This window comes from Lemur catta, chromosome 10 (genome assembly GCF_020740605.2).
Source record: "Lemur catta isolate mLemCat1 chromosome 10, mLemCat1.pri, whole genome shotgun sequence".
Lineage (NCBI taxonomy): Eukaryota > Metazoa > Chordata > Mammalia > Primates > Lemuridae > Lemur > Lemur catta.
Window position 1 is genome coordinate 67,316,273 of NC_059137.1, and position 19,352 is coordinate 67,335,624.

The 19,352-nt window shown below is 39.5% G+C and overlaps 1 protein-coding gene across 4 annotated transcripts in view; it reads right to left on the minus strand.

The window, feature by feature from the left end:
- Nucleotides 1–6,044: 6,044 nt before the first annotated feature.
- Nucleotides 6,045–19,352, minus strand: part of CEMIP2 (cell migration inducing hyaluronidase 2) — a 68,110-nt gene continuing 54,802 nt past the window's right edge. For all 4 annotated transcript variants that reach the window (XM_045563442.1, XM_045563441.1, XM_045563443.1 and 1 more), the window contains exons 19-24: nucleotides 18,059–18,241; nucleotides 15,575–15,794; nucleotides 14,025–14,123; nucleotides 10,810–10,964; nucleotides 8,350–8,453; nucleotides 6,045–8,061 (exon numbers count right to left, since the gene is read on the minus strand). In XM_045563442.1, coding sequence (XP_045419398.1) covers nucleotides 7,865–8,061; nucleotides 8,350–8,453; nucleotides 10,810–10,964; nucleotides 14,025–14,123; nucleotides 15,575–15,794; nucleotides 18,059–18,241 — 958 coding nt within the window. In that variant the 3' untranslated portion in view covers nucleotides 6,045–7,864. The remainder of the gene's footprint in view (nucleotides 8,062–8,349; nucleotides 8,454–10,809; nucleotides 10,965–14,024; nucleotides 14,124–15,574; nucleotides 15,795–18,058; nucleotides 18,242–19,352) is intronic.

Sequence of the window (19,352 nt, forward strand, 5' to 3'; positions counted from 1 at the left end):
TGGTATCTGAAACTTTCACATCCACTATTAAACAGCCCATCTTACCCCAGCTAGACTGGCAAAAGTCTAACCACAGAGGCTAAACCCTCACTCCCTTTAAACTTATAAACCCACACTAAGCAGATGAGTATATCTAAGTAGCCAGCTTCCCCCTGGTAATTAATAGTAGACTTTACCCTTGAAGCAGGACTCTTTCTACCACACACAACAGTGTAACATTATTTTTGTAGCCCTCAACAAGATAGTATTAGTACCACAAATAAACTCTCTCTCTCACACACACACACAAAATAACAAGGAGGGCAAAATTTGTTTAGAAAAGTATTCTCTCACTAAAGCAAACTCAGAAATTCAATGATCAGATACACTCCACTGGCTCTGACGTGCTAATTTAAGGGTAGAAATAGTTAATAGCAAAAGTAAAAGAAAACAAGGGTAGAGCCATTCTTCTTTCTCCTTATTACTTCCCATGTCATTATCTGTAAGTCTCTAATTGGCTACCTTTAGGCTTCTTATTAATCACTTGTCTTCTGTAAGCAGACAAAGTTAAAGACCAAATAAAATTAAGAGCTTCTTGTGTTATTTCAGTCAACTAAATAGCCATAATATAGGTGCTGAATTGATAATTTAGAAGTTGACTATCCAAAATATCCAACAATTAACCTTGTTAATGGACTTTAAATCCAATTATTTTAGATAATATTACAGTAAAAAAAAACCCTGAAATCAATAAATTAACTCATTTCAAGGAATTTGAAACAAAAAATCAGAAAATATAGATCATCAATATGACAAAAATCACCCCTTCCCCCCACCAAAATAATTTTGTGCTTGTAATTGACCCTCTTCCTGTGACTAAACCTCCACAGGAAGCCCCTAATCCTTATGATTCCTAACCTTGTTTCTGTATCATCTATCCACTTGGGTCCTTGCTTAACCCTGCTGGCATGTGTTTTCAATATAGGGCTACAACAAAGAAAAGCTGTAATTACCAAATCTCTTTCTTTCAGCTATTGAAATAGGTGATTTACAGAAATGCAAGACGCTACAAACAAAGAACTTTCCAGCGCATACAGAGCACAGGTTCCAGGAAGATGTTGGGATAAATACGCTTTCTTGTGGCCAAGACCCTGGGCCTGGAATCCGAGTGGATTTTGTTTCAGAGCCCGGTATTGTTACTCATTCAGTCTCTGTGTTCTGTGAACACTGTTTAAGTGAGAGGAAAACCACAGTATTATCCACAGTATTCCTGAAGATGATCAGAAGAGATTCCATTCAAATATCAGTACTTATATCCTGTAGATGGTATTGACTCCATTATCCAGGAACTGGTTCTCCAGCATGTGAATTTTCCAGATTTGTAACTTCCTCTACACCTAAATGACATCAGCCTTATAGGTCAGTGTACTGGAGGGCAAAAGTGCTTTGAAAACCAACCAGATCTGCTAAATAAACAAAAATTCCAGGTACACATTACTTTGAGCACTACAGGTACCATGGGCAGAACTTAAAGTGGTATTGCTGCCCAAGAGTAAATTTGCTTTAGACATAAGGACTTTGAATTAGTTTAGCAAGAGCTAAGGATCCTGAGGGTTGGACAGAGAACATGCAAGCAAAGGTGGTAAGTTACAAAGGAGATCTGGAATGTGGTCTTCCCAGTATGACAAGGGCCCCAACAGTGGATCTGGGGGGCGGGTGGCGGGAGGTGTCACTAGAAAGAAACGGGACAGAGAAACATGGGAAGCCTTGTTGCCAAAGGCACTCATTTTCTAAGTCCTTTAACTCAGCTTCAGCTTGTTATATAAACCTTAGCTTTGAAACATTTCACTCCATGTTAGCATTTTTTCCTACTTGATAGGAAGGAAGAGAGACAATGTGGGTGGTTAAAAAACTGAGAGATAGTTAGAAATGAGCTGTTTCTATTCCCTGTTAGTTTATGGTTAAAAGGGATTGGAAGAGACACACTATTCGTTGAACTGAAGTTTCCCCTTACAAGAATGAAGAGCAGAAAACTACACAGAACAGCTGCAGAACAGGGTGCAGCCACATGTTTTCATTCCAGAGGGGTTTTTTTGCGTTTCGTAGCTCTAGTCCACACACAGCTGGGTTTGCTGCGTTACAGTGCTGGTGCAATGAGGGCATAAATGCAAACCTCCTGCGGATGCTCCAACCAATTCACCAAACAACTTTTGCCTGGCCTGAGGTCCTCTTTTCCAGATACAAAAAAACTGAGTACGAGAGTTGTGTTGAAACTAAGGCAGGGGTTTTGCATAGGCTATTATCAATGGTTGCCAAACCTGGAATTATCTCAGAATCTTATTTGAAAATATACAGATTCCCTAATCCTTAACCCTTAAAAAACTACTAAATTTGAATTCACATGTCTGGAAACGTAGGTTACTTTTTTTTTAAATAAACCATCAGGTGTTTGTGATAACCAGCTGTGTTTGGGAGTCATGACTGTTCTCATTTAATGCCGCCTATAATTTCACAAAAGTATTAACAGTCCCATTTTATAGATGACAAAGCTGAGGATCAAAAGGAGTAGGAAGCTGCTCCAGCAAGCCCACTAGTACAGAGCCTAAGCTGGCATCAAACCTAGGTGGGTCGCCAAAACATCTACTGTACCTACAACAAATGACTGTATCAGGTGCTTCTCCCAGACTCCAATCCACTAACTGCTCCATAAGAACTGTGTTCCTTAGAAAGCTGACAACAAGCATACTTTTGAAGGAGGCAACAAGTTTTGTCATGACCCTTCCCGTCAGAACCCTCTCCTCCTCCCACCCATATTGGGAGCTAATGATGCTCCGGCTCCTTGCCTCCTGAAACTTGCAAATCCTTCATTCTCCCACGTTAGAAACCTACCTTCCCTCAGAAACCGGGTGTTGGTGATCAATGTGGGCTGGTGGAAGAACGTGAACCTCCCTTGCTCAACTTCTCTAGCAAGGCTCAATTTCATTATCCCCCAAGTCCACTCAACCACCTCCAACCCTCCATAAAGTTCATGTATTAAAAAGGCTTTTGCTTACAAAGCAAACAACTTGTATGAAATAATTCATTCTACCTTTTAAAAAATATGCATCTACAATTACCAGAGCTTGAACGAATGTGAAATAACTACAGTGGATACAGTGTCATCAAAAAGCAAAGAAACCTACGTTTTTGTTAGTCTGTGCAGCCTGTGGCCAAACGCACATTTTTCCTTAAAGTCCTTAAAATAATAATACTAATAAAGAACTTGTAGAAAACAAAGGATGGCTGGGATTTCAGAGTAGGAATGATTGTAGCCAAAGGAATGACTGTAACAGTGAGAATTTTAAATATGATGCAGAGAGAACTTAATCATGGGCTCAAACCTCTGTGCCAGTAACAGCCACACCCTCTGCTGTGCATTAAATCTGCCCTCCATTAGTTTTTTAAAGTTCTGGGGAAGACAACGTAGCTGGAATCATCAGGGTTAAAAAAAAAACAACACAACACTGTGAATTTGTTCAGATGTGTTCTCTACTGAAGGGAGAGGGGGAGAAGGGGCTCGCTGCATGTTACGGGGTTTTCAAACTTTAGCGTTCATAAGAAACACCTGGAGAGCCTGTTCTACAATGATATTCCCAGCTCCAACTCCCAGAGATGCCCATTCTCTGGTCTGAGCTGGGGCTTGGGCTTATGCATTTTCACCAAGCACCTTAGGTGATTCTGATGCAGATTTTTTTCCTTAACTTGCTATTTTAAAAATTCTCAAAATGCAAAGAAGCTCCAAGAACAGGACAATGAACACTGGTATACCCATCACCGAGATCAAGGGTTGGTAAACTTTTTCAGTCAAGGGCCAAACAGTAAATAATTTCGGCTCTGCAGGCCTTATAGCCCCAGTGGCAATTACCCAACCCTGCCACTGCAGCACGCGAACACCCATAGTTAATGCACGTGAGCAAGTGAGCTTGGCTGGGTTCCAACGAGATTTTTTTATGGACACTGAAATTTAAATTTCATAGACTTTTCACCTCATAAAATTATTCTTCTTTTAGCTTTTTCCAACATGTTATATTCAAAAACATAAAAACCATCGTTAGCTCCAAATTGTAGGCAGAGAGCCTATAGGTCATAGGTTGTCAACCAGGATTAATCAGTTGTGACCATGAAGCCAAAGCTTTTCTGAGGATGAACTTTAAACTTACCGCTTTTCATATGTCGATTCATCATTTTGTGCATCTTAGAAAAATTAAAAACACATTTACGAAGATGTTTTCTGACCCACCTTTTGTTGTATTTTCAGATAAAACATTTTCCCGGCTCGCTATGGCTGGTATTTTTGGATGCCTGTGAGGCACGGTTGCTCATTTAGAAACCACAGTTCAGCCAGTCATTCTCTAATTGTACTACATAAAAAGCGTGTGTGCCCTCATCCCCATCACCAGAACCTAATTAAACATCCTTTTATCAGCTTCTCCTACTGAGGATAAATAAGGGTAAAAAAACCCTCTCTCTTCCAAATGACTCAAGTAGTCCTGCAAGAATTGAACAGCATTTTGTCATTTGTGAGCGAGGAAGCAGGAATGGCTTCGCTTACATTTTTTTTTCTCCCTGACCTTTTGTTGAAAATTAGCTCCAACCCAGACTGGCTGCTCACATTTCCAGCAGATGGGGTTAGAACCAAGTAAGACTAACAACAGTAATAATACAAATCTGTTACCCTATTAAAAGTCTTCACCTCCAGGGGAATTTCTCAAGTTATTAAACATTGTTTAATAAAGTATCTGAAAGCCAAACAAGAATTCTGGAGGTCAACGCCAACTCTGCATCACAAAAATCCACAAACATTGTCATGATGGAATCTATGTACTGTACTCACCTACTAGGAGCAACTGAAAAAAAAAAAAAAAAAACCATTTGCATTAACTAAGTGCATTCCTTCCTATTGAAATGCCTTTCCACTGGACTCATCCAAACATTATCTCATCTCTGAAGGAATGAAAACCTACAGTCCTTATCTGAAGCATTCAGCCTTTATCCATCTCCTCAATGCCCTCCCTTCCTTAAGACAAAGGAACCCACTTAATGGCAGGAGGATGCATTCTCTCCTGTTGAAGTTAGACAACAGGAGTCATAAATTCCCCCTTCCCAACCTCGCAGTCTAAACATCAGCTTAGTGGCTGCTTTGCAGTCACAGTTCATGAGACGGTGCGTCTGCCTTTCATCTTCTCGCAAGCACTCTCTTCCAGCTTCTGGACATGATATATGGCACGCTGACTCAGGTGCGGACGCGGGGGTCCCTCAGCAAAGACCTGAACCCCAGTCTGCCGACATAGGAGAGACCCTCTGGGTTTCTCATCAGCTGACTGATTTGTGGACGGCCACGTTTCTGGAGCCCAACCAATCGCCTCACCTGATGGAAAATGCTTATGAACTTGTAAATCACCTTTGAATATATTTTCTTGGTAGAAACAGAACAGATTGCTAGCTCCCAATTGCCTGAACTGTGTATACCGGCTTATGGGACCAGCTGAATGATTTGAGAGGATTAAAGACTAAGAACGTTAGTTAAAAAGTTCTACTAAAAAGAGACAGTATTGACATGCTTTGTTTAGGGCTGGGAGTTCTGTGAGCAATCTAGGGATCTCAAATAAAAATAAATGCAATTTTGTTTTAGTCACAAAAAATTATAGACTGAAGTTGAACAGTAGGCCTATTATACTAGCACAGTGGTTCTGAAACCTGGCGGCATGTTAGAATCACCCAGGGAGCTTTAAAAAAAATTCCAATGCCCAGGCTGCACCCCACACCAATTAAATCGGAATCTGGGGGGAAGGGAGTGGGGTCCAGGCCTCCATATTTTTTAAAGCTCCCAGGTGATTCCAACGTGCAGCCAAGGTTGAGAACGTCTGCATTAGAGAATATGGTCCCTGCCCTTTTGAAGCTTGGTCTTACAAAATCTACTTGGTGGACAGTTTCTCTTCCTCATTTCTGCCAATAACTTCTTTACAGCTGGAACCTGCAATTTAAAAATTTATACATAGAGCTATAAATTCACATCCACACATATATAAAATCCATGCACACATATTTTTATTTATTTAACTTAGGCCCTGATAATTAGTATATAAAACAGAAAAACCAAGCGCCTTGGTAACTTACATATCCTCTCCAAATCTTTAAACAATCAAACTCTAAAAAACACACATAAAAGATATTTAAGTCATAAAACACACACACAAACAAACTTTAATCACCTTCAGGAACCATGATCCAATAATATATTTCATAGGTCAGATCTCATTCGTCAATATACAAAAAAAAAAAATAACCAAAAAACCAAACTTTGATTAAGACACGTGCCCTGAGCAAGAGCACTTACAGTTAGAAAGGTTTACCGGTAGCACTTTGAGGTAGCATATTTGTAAAGTAAAAGAAGTCACAGAGCTGCTCTGCAGTTTCTCCCAGACACAAAGGTACAGGCCATCATCAGCCTCTGCCCTTAGCAGAGCAAAGTGGATTTGTCTACACTCATTGCCAATGCCAGCCCAAACACACCCTACCACCTCCCGTAGGCCATCCCTCCGCTATACTTCATGCACTGTGGGTTTAGAAAAACGTAAAGATAGTTTGATGTTTCTTTCCTCTTGGTGTGGCAGCATTCCAGGATATGGAGGCCAATCTCCTTTTGCCATGTGCAATTTTCACCGGCAGGAGACACACGTGCCCAGAGGAAAAGGAAATTGGGCATCATGGCACCCTTCTCAATTAGTTTTAACAATTTAATTAAGAGTGATTCACTCCTTTAAAGCTACAAAGAGGTTCATGTTTGAACCTCAATGATTCTGGCCCTTAGAAGGCTCTCCTTTCTTCCTTCTCTGGGTACAATCCTTTTGGAGTATCATTAAGCTTTCTGGGATTTTCCTGGCAGGATGGTGAACAGAAAAGCTTAAAAAATATCCACACACACAAAAATGATAACAAAAACCCAGGTGCAAGAGCAACACCAAGAACAGACTTCCTTTGTGCAAGTTAAAACAACACAAGTTTACAGTTCAGGAAAATGGCCTGCTTCTTTTTTTAAAAAAAAAAAGTCAGTTTTCAGCTCAGCTCTGCATTTGAAACACAAATGTACAGTCAAAACAGGCTAAGGATTAAAGCTGCAAAAATGGTCCCAAAAGCCCCAGACCTTTGGTGCAGGTCAATTTTTTGCCCAATGATCACGGATTAAAGGAATTTCTAATCCCTTATGAGCACTTTTGTCCCAATATACTTCCTGTCTATAAGTTGAACCCTTAGAAGTAATCAATATACAAATGAATAAAAATAGCACATGTCCAGGCAAAAAAGGGCATGAGCTGGGCCTGAGATGCCACTTAAAATTCTTGTCATTCAGCATCATAAAAAATCCTCAAAGGCTGCCCAGAAACAGGGCCCCAGGCGTCGCTGAGCATGCCAGCCACCAAGTCAACTGCTGCACAACACAACTGCGCGTGAGACTTCAAGTATCCAAGGTGCTACAATAGCTGGTTCTCTAAAGGCTTCAGGCTGACTGTCAGAAACCCCCACCCCAACATGCCGCATTGTACAAACAGTAAAACACCACTTGTGGTCACTACAAAACACTGGGGTGGAAGGGGAGGAATAAGAGAACTGCTCTCTGAACAGGCCAGCCTTACAAATACAAATAATTTCTCTAACATTTTGTACAACTAGAAGGTGCATGAGCTGGTATTCAAGCAATGACTTTATACTCTTTCTTTTCTCCCCTTTCTGTATCAAACAGGAAAATGGTTCCATTGGGTTAACAGTGTCATCTTAAAATGCCATAAATTAAATAAGTTAGTTCACATTTTTTTTTTCTTCCCAGCACTTAAGTTACAGTTAGTCTCTAATGTGCTTTTGAAGCTAGCTTTAACAGTTCCAAGTCTCTTCTGCGAACAGTGCCTGCTCTGGGACAACCATATTCGTCCAGCTGCAAAGGTAGGAATTGTTCAAGCACCCCAAGGCCCTGTCCAGCAGGACTGGTAAATAGCTTAGTCCACGACAGCTTCAAGGTTCCGCTGAATCCCACAAATATGGTACTCCCTAAAAAAATAATGCAGAGGTGAGCAAAACAAAGGCAGCTATTTAAAAAACCCTACACTTCCTTACATCAGCAAATGAACTCTTACCCACCCACCTCTTGCCCCAAATAACAAACCACATCCCAACACACTTCCTCTAACCCTGTCTCCTTATTTAGAAATTGTCTTAATGATACCCACTCCAGAAACACAAGGCCATGAAAATGGTCTGGTAGCTAAATTCCACCAGAAAAAGTCATATGTTGTTGGCCCCCGAAGAACCTCATAGAATAATAATATAAATACAAACCTTTGTTATAAAGATGAGCTGGTTTGGCTAATCCCAGAGGTACTAATGAATCTGAAATGTTCAACTGTTTTATTTCTCCTCTTGTGCTCAACAGAACAATTGACCTGTGTATTAAAGTTAGAAAATCAGTGCCAATTTCAATCATTCAGTACATTTTTATCGAGTACCTTTCTGAACGGAATACAGAAGAGAATCACTAGATAAAAGCAGAACTCAGAAAAAAGCCCAGATGCTTTTTCATCTCTGCTATTACAAGGTCCCACTCTTCTGCCCCACATGGAACTTCTCATGTTGTTATTACAAGGGAAACCAAGTCATTTGGGTAAGTTCACCTAGTGGACAGCTTGGGACACTGCTCTTTTGGAGAACAATCTAGTATAACATTGGAAGATAGTTTAACATTGGGAGATATAATATTGGAAGATAGTTTTATTTTGTTTCAGATGCTCTATTTATGTTCTATTTATTACATGAATGGATAAACACAACTCTAAGACAAAATAAAATCTGTTCTCCATGGTTTGGTTTAAATTGTCATCTTTACCACGCAGTACATTAACACACATACTCAGATCTGTTTGTGGATTCTCTATTCTCTTTTTCTGATCCCTCTCCTCTGCCAATACTATGCTGGCTTAATTACTATGACTTCATGGTTTATTTTAATATCTGATAAAACAAGCCTCTTGTGTTACTGTGATTTGTTTAAAAATGTTTTACTGCTCTCTAACATTTGTTCTTCCAGATAAACTTCAGTGTCCACTGCCAAGTACAACAGAAAAGTAACCTATTGGTTATGTTAATGGAAATGTGTTAAATGTACAATTTAGGTAGAGCGACATCTTTACAATATCAATTTTTCCATCCAGAAACAGAGAGAATCTCTCCTTTTATTCCACTCTTGTTGCATATCCTTCAGTAATGTATTTGTTTGATTAATGTGGGTCTTGACATTTCTTACGGTTAAGAGCCTTAAGTTTTATATCGGTATGGGTTCTTTGTTGCGGTCTTTCTAAAGCACTGGTGACTTAATTCAGAATCAGTGCAGAGGACTGATGACAGCCACCCTGCAGACCGGACCTTCTTCAACAGGTCGGAATTAGCCATGAGATCACTTACAGCTCACCCCGCCCCAACCCACCCAGCCCCTCCATACACGCATGTGCTCAGTCGCCCTAGAAGTCACTGCCAGTTGCCGCAGAACTTCTTAACACTTTATTAAAATACAACATACACAGTTGAATTTTTACAAACTAAACATATTTGTATAACCAGCATCCAGATCACGAAACAGCATTATCAGTATCTCAAAAGCCTTTCTTGTGTCCCCTTTCTAGAAACTACCTCATGACTTTTTAATGAGTTGGTTTTAACTCTTAAATCTCTAAGGTACTTTGCAGGACTATGATGTTGCCCTAAATACTTGTGGTGAGATTTATGTCCTGGATGGTTTTAGGGGAAGTGAGTAAGTGCATATGTTTTCAACATTAAGAAAAAAATCTTTAAATCCTCAAAGAATATTGAAGCCCCACAAGTGTTCTATCTTAAACCAGAAGATAGAACTAGACATACATATTGAATAATATACCCAAATAATCTAATGATTTCCTGGGACTTATGAGGATCTGGTTCTGTAATCTATAAAGAGCATAAGTGATCAGAAAATGATTCTAAAGCTAGACAGGCTTTTAATTTCTGGGAAGCTTATGTTCTTCCCTAATGGCTTCACTAAATGAAGGCCTGTGTATAAATCAACATCTGGGGCAAAGCCAAGGGGCAGAAAGGACTCTGAATTCATCTCCTCGCCTCCAGACAGAGTCTGGCCAGCCCAGAAAAAGGAAGGTTTCTCTCCTGTACACCTTTCTTCAGAGACCAACAAAGAAAAGCAATCAGGCTAGCACTCTTAAAAGAGAGACCAGACACTCAACCACTTAAAAATCAATTTACTCTTTTCTAGCCATTTCCAAATGACCCAGGTGATGACTTCCTCTTTCACAGTCATGGTACAGTGCTGTCCGAGAGCCCATCAGTGGGACAGTTGGCTGCAAAGGTAAACTGCCTGGAAAATTACTTCAAAATGGAAAATAAGCCTCTGAGCAAGTTGGGTGCAAAGTAGATTAATTTAATATTAAAAAGTGGGATAGAAATTTTCCAAACAATGAGATTTTCTCCTTCTAGGAACCCTCCCTATCATTTGCAAAATCTTCGAGTATCCAAGTTCTGCCATTGATAAAGCAACAGCTTGTCAATGACAAGCAACTTAGACCACACGGGCATCAATCCGAGGTAGGAAAGGAATGAAATACCTTTCACAGAGCCCTGAATGCCCACCGAGTAAAAGATCTGGTAAACAAAATATAAAATATAAACCAAAGCTCAGAGTTAACTAAATATTATCTGTTTGGAGCACTCCACGTCCTTAAGGTAGCTTGTTCCCATTACAGAACATGTTTGACCTACCTTGGAGGGATGCCTGTTTTTAAATACTCTTCCAAGCGACTGACATCAACAAGAGGGAAAAACTTTTTTTCTGTCAACCGGAATGGAACGCTGCAGGCATCAACAACGAGCAGGAGGGCACCTGCGCTTCGGAAGGCAAAGTCGGTGCCGTTGACCTGAGAATACAAAAATGTCTTCTGCTGTCATCACCATTTCAAGAACATTTCCAGGCTGACTCATCTTTCCGGCTCCTTGCCTCTGTTTTCTGAACCCATAATTCAATTTCTATTTCCAGGATTCAAACTGCATATTTCACTCACTCTTTCCCCACCAATGTTTGAAATTGTGCCTGTGTTCTATAGACTCTGCCGTAACTGATCTTTGCTGCCTGGAGAAGACGCTCTGAGCAAGGCACGGTGGCCCCCACCCAGCAAAGCTGGCTGACTCGCTCTGCAGTGCTCAAGGCCTTCATTCTTACACATACTCTCTCATCGGGGTCAAAGCTTTGGAAGTCAGTCACCAAGTGGTAGTCTCTATACTGCAGCTCAGATAGCTCACTTATTGTCACCTTAGTTCGGGGAAAAATATATATATGTATTTCATGCCTTGACCCACAGAAATTCCTTATTAGAGTTTAGGTTTAGAATATCATAGAAGTCCAGTTGCTTTATCTCCTTCACTATAAATATAGCTCTCCCCTGAAATCAAAATGGCAAAGTGGTCATTTCACTGGGATTTAAGCTACAAGGTCCTACTATATTTGGTCTCACAATTATTGTGAGCTGAATTTCCATAGTCATCCTCTTTAAAGAATGAATAGTCTGCGACCTTTTCAAGAAAAAGGAACTCCAGACATTTCCAAATATCATGAATTACTCAGCCAAAAAGGAAAAAAACAAAGAGTAGAACTAAACACTAATTAAACCCATAGGCACTGTTTCTGTTTATAAGGTATAGAATTATAAACTATGCTAAAGGCTAACAAAGAATAAATGTTCTCACCACTGCACCCATCCTTGCCTGGGGAAATTAAGATATTTAAATTTTACTTCTAATCACTACTGATCTCATTGGAATTCAAAATGGCCTTTTAGCTATGTTTAAATTGTGCTAATCCAGTGAATCATTCTGGAAGTGCTTGAGGTAAGCTTTATATGCAGAAAGACTAGATGGTATTCTTTTTATTTTTTAAAGTCTCGATACTTAAAAATTGAGATCCATTTAAGAAAAAATTATGTGACAATCCTCAACGCACTCAAACTGTCCTCATGAAAAGCAACCCCCAAAATTGTGGCTTAAAAGAAACAGAAAACTTTCCATAAAAATTAGAGCAAAGCCTGACACGGTGGCATGGACCTGTAGTCCCAGCTACCTGGGAGGATCACTTGGGCCCAGGAGCTCAAGGACAGCTTGGGCAACATAGCAAGACCCCATCTCAAAAAAACAAAAACAAAAACCACAAAAATACCCACTAAAGCAATGCCAGGTCCTAGGAAAGAATTTTCAGGTAACACGTGAAAAATATTAGAGCTATATATGACAAAACACAGTACTCTATGATTTTCTAGAGTCCCAGGGACACGATGTGCAGCAATGGAGTCAAACAATGTCTTTGGACCCTGGGGCGTAGCCTGCTTGAAATTTTTTTTTTTTTTTTTTTGGCAAAACAATCTATGTATCAATCTATCTATCTATCTACCTATCTATTATCTGGTGATCTATCTATCTATCTGGTATCTAGTGAGCTACCAGAGCAGCAAGATCCAGCATCCACCTGCTTCTCCCATGCAACCCCCACCAGACACCAGACTAGCAGGGTGAGATCAGGATCGTCGTGTAGCCAACTACATTCACATGCTGAGCTAACAAATTTCATGCCAATAAAATTACATCATAAGCATATTACAAAATGCAGGACTGCTGACAGAGGGGAATAGGTATAAACACAGACTTCAGGAATCTTTGAGTGACATTTAAGCAGAGATAGTCTTAACTCAAGGGTAGAACATTCTGGAGCCAGGTGGTGGTGATGGTTACACAACCATACGAATGTACTTCATACCACTCAACTGCACACTTAAGAATGGTTAAAATGGCAAATTTTATGTTGTATTTTACTACAATAAAAAAATCGATAAAGTAAAATTTAATTTTGTCCACATATATTTGGATTTATGATTTATGTTGCCCATCACTCAAAAAAACTAAGTTCCTAAAGAGACCACGTGAGACTGGGCACGGGCCCTGGCTGGGTCCTAGTCGGAAGGCTAGACACCTGTCACTCAAAGAGCTCTTCATATGATGGCACCCAGATCAACCGGATTTTGGACAGGCCATGTATGATGAGACCTGTTCCCAGTGGCTAACTTGGCTCTAAATTCCAGTGTTGACACCGAGACTCAAATCTATTCTTTCATTAACCCACTAAAAAACAACTAACACTTTGCATCTTCACTTTCCTCATCTGAAAAAATCGGGGAGAGGGAAACTTAAAATAAAAGGCCAGAGATTTTAAAATCGTTATTTCCCATATCTTAAACAAATTATGGTTTTCTATATCTCGATTGTCTATAGCAACTATTTTTTAGCCAAAGATGCCTTTTCTCTTATAGAAATGAAACCTGAGTCACTTGTAACGCTCTTAGTGAGTTAAAGTACTGTGAACAAATTTTAATATCAGCTTCAAAGTAATCAGTAAACACAATGTACTCAGAAAAAAAAAACTTTAATAAAAACATTTATTTGAAAACACAAATGTTTAGGAAGTATTTATAGCTCTATTGTATTGCTTGTCACCAATAATCAAAATGTGATTACAAACCAGTGACTATCATGTCAGTAGGATGAAAGATAAAAGCAAGAAGCCACAGCAGTGTACACACCTACTATGGTCTGAAGGTTTGTGTCCCCCCCAAATGCATATGTTGAAATCCTAATCTCCAAGGTGACAGTATTAGAAGGTGGGGTACTTGGGAGGTGATTAGGACATGAGGGTGAAGCCCTCATGAACAGGATAAAAGAGACCTCTTGACCCTCCTGCCATGTGAGGATGCAGCAAGAAGGCGACATCCAACCAGGGGGCGGGCCCTCACCAGACAATGCACCTGCTGGAATCTTGACCTTACACTGTCCAATCTCCAGAACTGTGAGAAATAAATTTCTGTTGTTTATAAGCTACCTAATTTATAGTATTTTGTTATAGCAGCCAAAACAGACTAAGACCAAATGGTACTTACAGAAATAACAGACGGGTCTCCACGCTGAGTTTCTGCTTTACTGGGTGACTGGAATTGCACAGGGAGGTAGCTTTTATGAGGATCACTAGTAAACACCACCTAGACAGGGAAGAAGTTCCATATTTATGTCAACTGTATTTTCCCCCTAAAGGTTCCCTCAATATAAAAACTCAGTTATAATCAAAGCCGGTGGCTGTATTTCTTTTTCTGAACTTTTTGTACATATCTCATGACCTAGAATTCCATCTTAACACAGTAAATATGTGTTCCCCATTTGCTGGAACAATCCCAGTTTCAAATAAGTGTAATCTTGTTAATCGAATCAATTCAATAAATGACTAAATAGGCTGGGGATGGTGGCTCACGTCTATAATCCCAGTATTTTGGGAGGCCAATGTGGGAGGATTGCTTGAGGCCAGGAGTTTTCAGATCTGCTTGAGCAAGAACAAGACCTTTTCTCTACAAAAAACACAAAAAATTAGCCGGGCTTGGTGGTACACACCTATAGTCCCAGCTATTTGGGAGGCTGAGGCAGGAGGATCGCTTGAGCCCAGGAGTCTGAGGTTGCAGTGAGCTATGATGATGCCACTGCACTCTACCTGGGTGGAGGGAGACCTTTTCTCAAAAATAAATAAATAAACAGATAGACAGATAAATGTGCTTTCCATTTAAATCTTTGGAAAAACTTCATGCAAAAACAGGCACAAATCTTTTTAAAAGTCCTTTTCAGAGCATTTACCCCACATTGGGGCTCAGTCATTCTAGAATTGAGAAAAGAAGGTAACAAGGACTACCCTGTTTAGAAACTTCTAGTGGCTTTGCACATGACCAAGTCTCAGCTCCTCTCCGTGACCTGCGAAGTGTTCCATGAATGGTGCCACACACACAGGCCCCATGTCTCTCTATTACACTCAACAAGGCCATCTCCTCGCTTTCCCACAAGCACTGCACCTTCCTTGCTGCCACTCTGCCTTTGCCTATGCTGTTCCCTCCCCAAGAATGCCCTTCCCTTTCCCCTCTATTCCTCCAAATTACTTCTGGTCTCCAAAACTCACCTCCTCCCCCCTCCCTCCAGGCTCTCTTCTCATTCAAACATGTTTAACTCTCACACAATTTAGCACTTAAAAGTACATTGTCCTTATAACTCAATTTTAGCAACTTCATTGCAAGAACAAATCATCATAATGATACTAAGCAGCATTCAGAAGCTGGACATTTCTTTGGTATCTCAAGTTTGGGGTCAAAAATTCATGGAATTTTCTCACTAACTCCTCACAGACATGTGTTTGGTTTCGAAATTCAAGATAAAAATTCCCCTTGAATTTCCAAGCCATCCAGGGTAAATTGATGTATCGTGGGGGAAAGTAGTTTTGTTATAAATTTGAACTAGTTTGCTTCTTGTGGGCATCACATTCTAGCATGGGCCAAAATTCAGGAGGCACCACGGAGTGTTTCTAAATCAGCAAAACAGATGTGTCAAAGAAAAGTGCTCCTATTGCAAAGAAACCCTTTGCCTTTTTCTCCCAGGCCCACTTTTCTTCCTTGTTTACCTGCCGGGTCCCACAGCCTTTACAGAGGCCAGTGAGCATGGACGGCATCCGCTTGACCGCTGCGGGCTTTCTGTAATACTGTGGGTACGCTTTGGCCATGCAGTTACTGATGTCTTTTGAGTCTGTTGCTGCCTGGATCTTGACTCTTTCGCATCCCTGAGATGAGCAGTAACTATGGCCATCCCTGTGGCTTTTGGCTTTGAGATACAAAAACAATAACCTGCACAAAACAGAAACCAATCCATTAGTTAGACTTACTGTCCAAAGCTTATAAAATTCCTCAAATCAACTCATGGCCAAAAGGGATATTTGTCCAATAAAGTAAATTTTCCTTAAAAGAAAAACAAATTACAAAACTAATAAATTTGTTTCTGTTTTCTTCCTATCCTCCCAGGGTCCTGAGTCAAATACAGTACCACTTTAGAAAATATTTTGATACCCTGATGCAGTCATTCTGGAAGACACCAAATTTGATTTCTGGTTTGAATTAGTTCAATAGGTATTTTGGGAGGATGGAATTTGGTCTGGCTCAAAAATTCCTTGGAAAACTTTATACTTGAGTTTAAGATTCGGTAAATTGATGTGGTTCATTTTGTTGTTGTTCATAAACCGTTTTGGTTTAAGGCACTAAACTGGAATGATAAAAACAGCAACTCTGACTTGTTTGGCTAAGGCCAAGCTATGTGGTCTCAAATCAATTCCTGTGATGCTTACCAAGAGCAGATGGGTCTGGGGTCCTTCTGTCTCTATTTAGGCCAAAATCAGGCAAAATGAACAGTTCCACCCATTTCTGAATAATCTTCCCACTGCTAAGATGAAAAGTCTAACTTCTAGGCAGCACTTCAACGTCTGTCAGAAAACCCAGTCCTTCTAAACCAAAGGAAGTCAAGATTCTAAACGACTTGATCAAATGTCACCGATTACTAGAGATGAAGAATTCACATTTTATAATGAGATCAGTGAACAATGCAAAGTTGCAATTATGAGGTAAAAATCAGCCATTGTCACAACATCCAGTAATTTCAACACATATACATAAGAAATGACAGGGACTTAATTAGGCATGGGCCTTTTGATATATAATTAAAATCATCAAAATGAATAGAATTAAAAAGAATTAGAACCTCACAGGCTGAGGGATTCTTGAAATACCCAGACCAGAAAATATTCCCTAATCTTTTTTACACATTTAATCATTAATTTTTGGCCACCAGACTGTCTTTATAAATTTGGCTATTCTGTGTATTTTTGGAGAAAGTCATCTGGGAATGTAGAAGTTCTGACATCTACAGACTAAAAGTCCAGGTAGGTTAAGTCTAATTAGAAATTGAAAATCAGAGACAATTAGGATAAAAAAACTTTTAGGCTGATCACACTGGCCACTGGGGACCTGCAGAGCAAGTGAGTTGCATCTGAGTCAAAGGATACAGGCACTCAAGGACTGAGTCCCAGCTTCCTTCCCCCAGCCAATCTCACCACCCTTCTCCCCACTTTGAATTTTCTGCCTTTCTCCAAAAGTGCCATGCCACATTCTTCCATGCCTCCATGCATTTGTGCACACCACCCTTTCTGCCTGGGACAGCTCACCCATCTCTTTTTCCATCTCCTCCTAATTGTTCCTCAAGAGTTAGCTCCAGGGTCACCCTCTTGGGATGTCACTGGTTACTCTCAGCTGAACTTCTGAGTTACCCCAAAAGGCACATTGAACATCCCACTATAGGACTTAAAGCATTTAAACCTTTCGCTCTCTGATTACTTGCTCTGCATGTCCACATCCTTCAATGGACTGTGAATTTGCAGGAGAAATGTGTCTTCTTCACATTGGTATCTTTACAGTGCCTAGACAATGGCATATAGTGGGAAGGATGGCACAAGGAGGGAGGCTGATGGAACATGCTACTTGCTGGAAGAGGACAGGAGAGAAGGCCTACCATAGCCCACAGGCTGACAGATGTAACGGGATAAAAGCAGACAAAGCCAACAGGACCCCCGGAGAACAGGATTACATAAAAAATGCAAAGATGCAGCCTAGAGAAAGTTGAAAGCAAACATGCCACAGTTACACAGGGATTTTTTTTTTTTTAAACTCAAGGTCAACTTGAAAGATAGCCTTAAGTCAGTAGGAAGAGAAAAATGAGCTTTTCACTGAAATATGAACTATATAGCACATGTAAATAATCATCTATAGAGTTGTTATAGAAAAAAGTTATTTTAATTTTCAATTGGGCCTACCGGTTCTTCCATGGACAAGGACAATTTCTCTCTATAATTGCCTTAATAAGTATATGGCAAACATCTTCACCCGCTTCCCACTGCCAACTATAATTATCAGTCATTCCAGTTTCCCTCTCAACCTCTAACAGCAATATGCAGGGAATTACCCACATCGGCTGCTTTCCTAAACAGCCACTATGCTGAAGACTAGCAATTTTACCATTAAAGAAAAGTAGCAATAATTCTCATTCCCTGGTTCCACTGAATTACCCTGTGCCGGAGTCAAAATAGAATTTCCTCTCAGACTGCTTCCTCTGCAGTTCTTCCAGTGAATGCACAGGCTCATACTCGTCGATTTTGGATAATGAACCATTATGCCGCTGCAAAAAGCCAAAGGTAACCTGAAAACTTGTGTTGGATGGATAGCAGAGGCCAACCCGAATCCAGTCATTCCTTTAAAGGAGAGACAATAAAAAAATTAATTCACACTTGAGCCACTCTCTTTTGAGTATTATAGCATATGGAAATTTTAGCCACGGTTTTGTCCTCCTTAAATTTCTGCTATGTATTACACCACTAACAATGGAAGTCTTGAACCCCAGCATACTAACGAATCATCCACCTTTATCTGTTATGTTTTTAACCATTTCTATTTTAAGGAGTTCTCATATCAAGTATTTCACACTAATGTATTTACAATAATACTACGGCCCACAAAAACTCTTGATTTCAACAATTTCAGGGAATATGAATAAAAGTTAGATAAAATGTAACATTCCAAATTGTTAACAAATTAAGTGACATGGTTGGGTATGGACATACTAAGATAGAAATACTATTAAGAATAGCCTGAGAGTCAAAGTGTCACTGGTACCCTTCTAAAGAAAACATTCTAAAGAATCTTTTTGTTCATAAATATATTTATCTCTCATAATTACATTAGAATAAATTCCTAGTAGCAAAATTGCTGGATATAAAGGTATATGACTTTTTAAAGCTTTTGAGGCATATCTTCAAATTGCCATAGTATTTTTACTTAATGTCCTTAAATATAAAATAAATCCTTTTTAAAAACCATTAAAAATATTTTCCCCTTTCTAGCATTTTCTCTTTTTTTGACCTTTTTTTATTGTGGTAAAATATACGTACCATAAAATTTACCATTTTAACCATTTTTAGCTAAATAGTCAGTGGTATTAAGCACATTCTCAAGGTCATGCAACCATCATCACTATCCATTTCCAGAACTTTTCATCATTCTACAAAATTTTTAAACAATACATAACGGGGCCTTAAAATTATTCACACAGGTTTTACCCAGTAATCCTACTAAAGAATAATTAGAAATTCAGAAAAACGATATAAAAGAAAATATGGTCTATAAGGTATTGTTTATAATAACAACAAAAAAACGCAAGACAAAAACAACTTAAATGTTTATAGAAGAAATGGGTAATTAAAAAAATTATGGTATATCCATATGCTCAGAAAACATTGAGGGGAAAGAGAGAAGAATACTAAAAATGTTTATAATGCCTCACTCTAATTAGGAAGATTATAGATT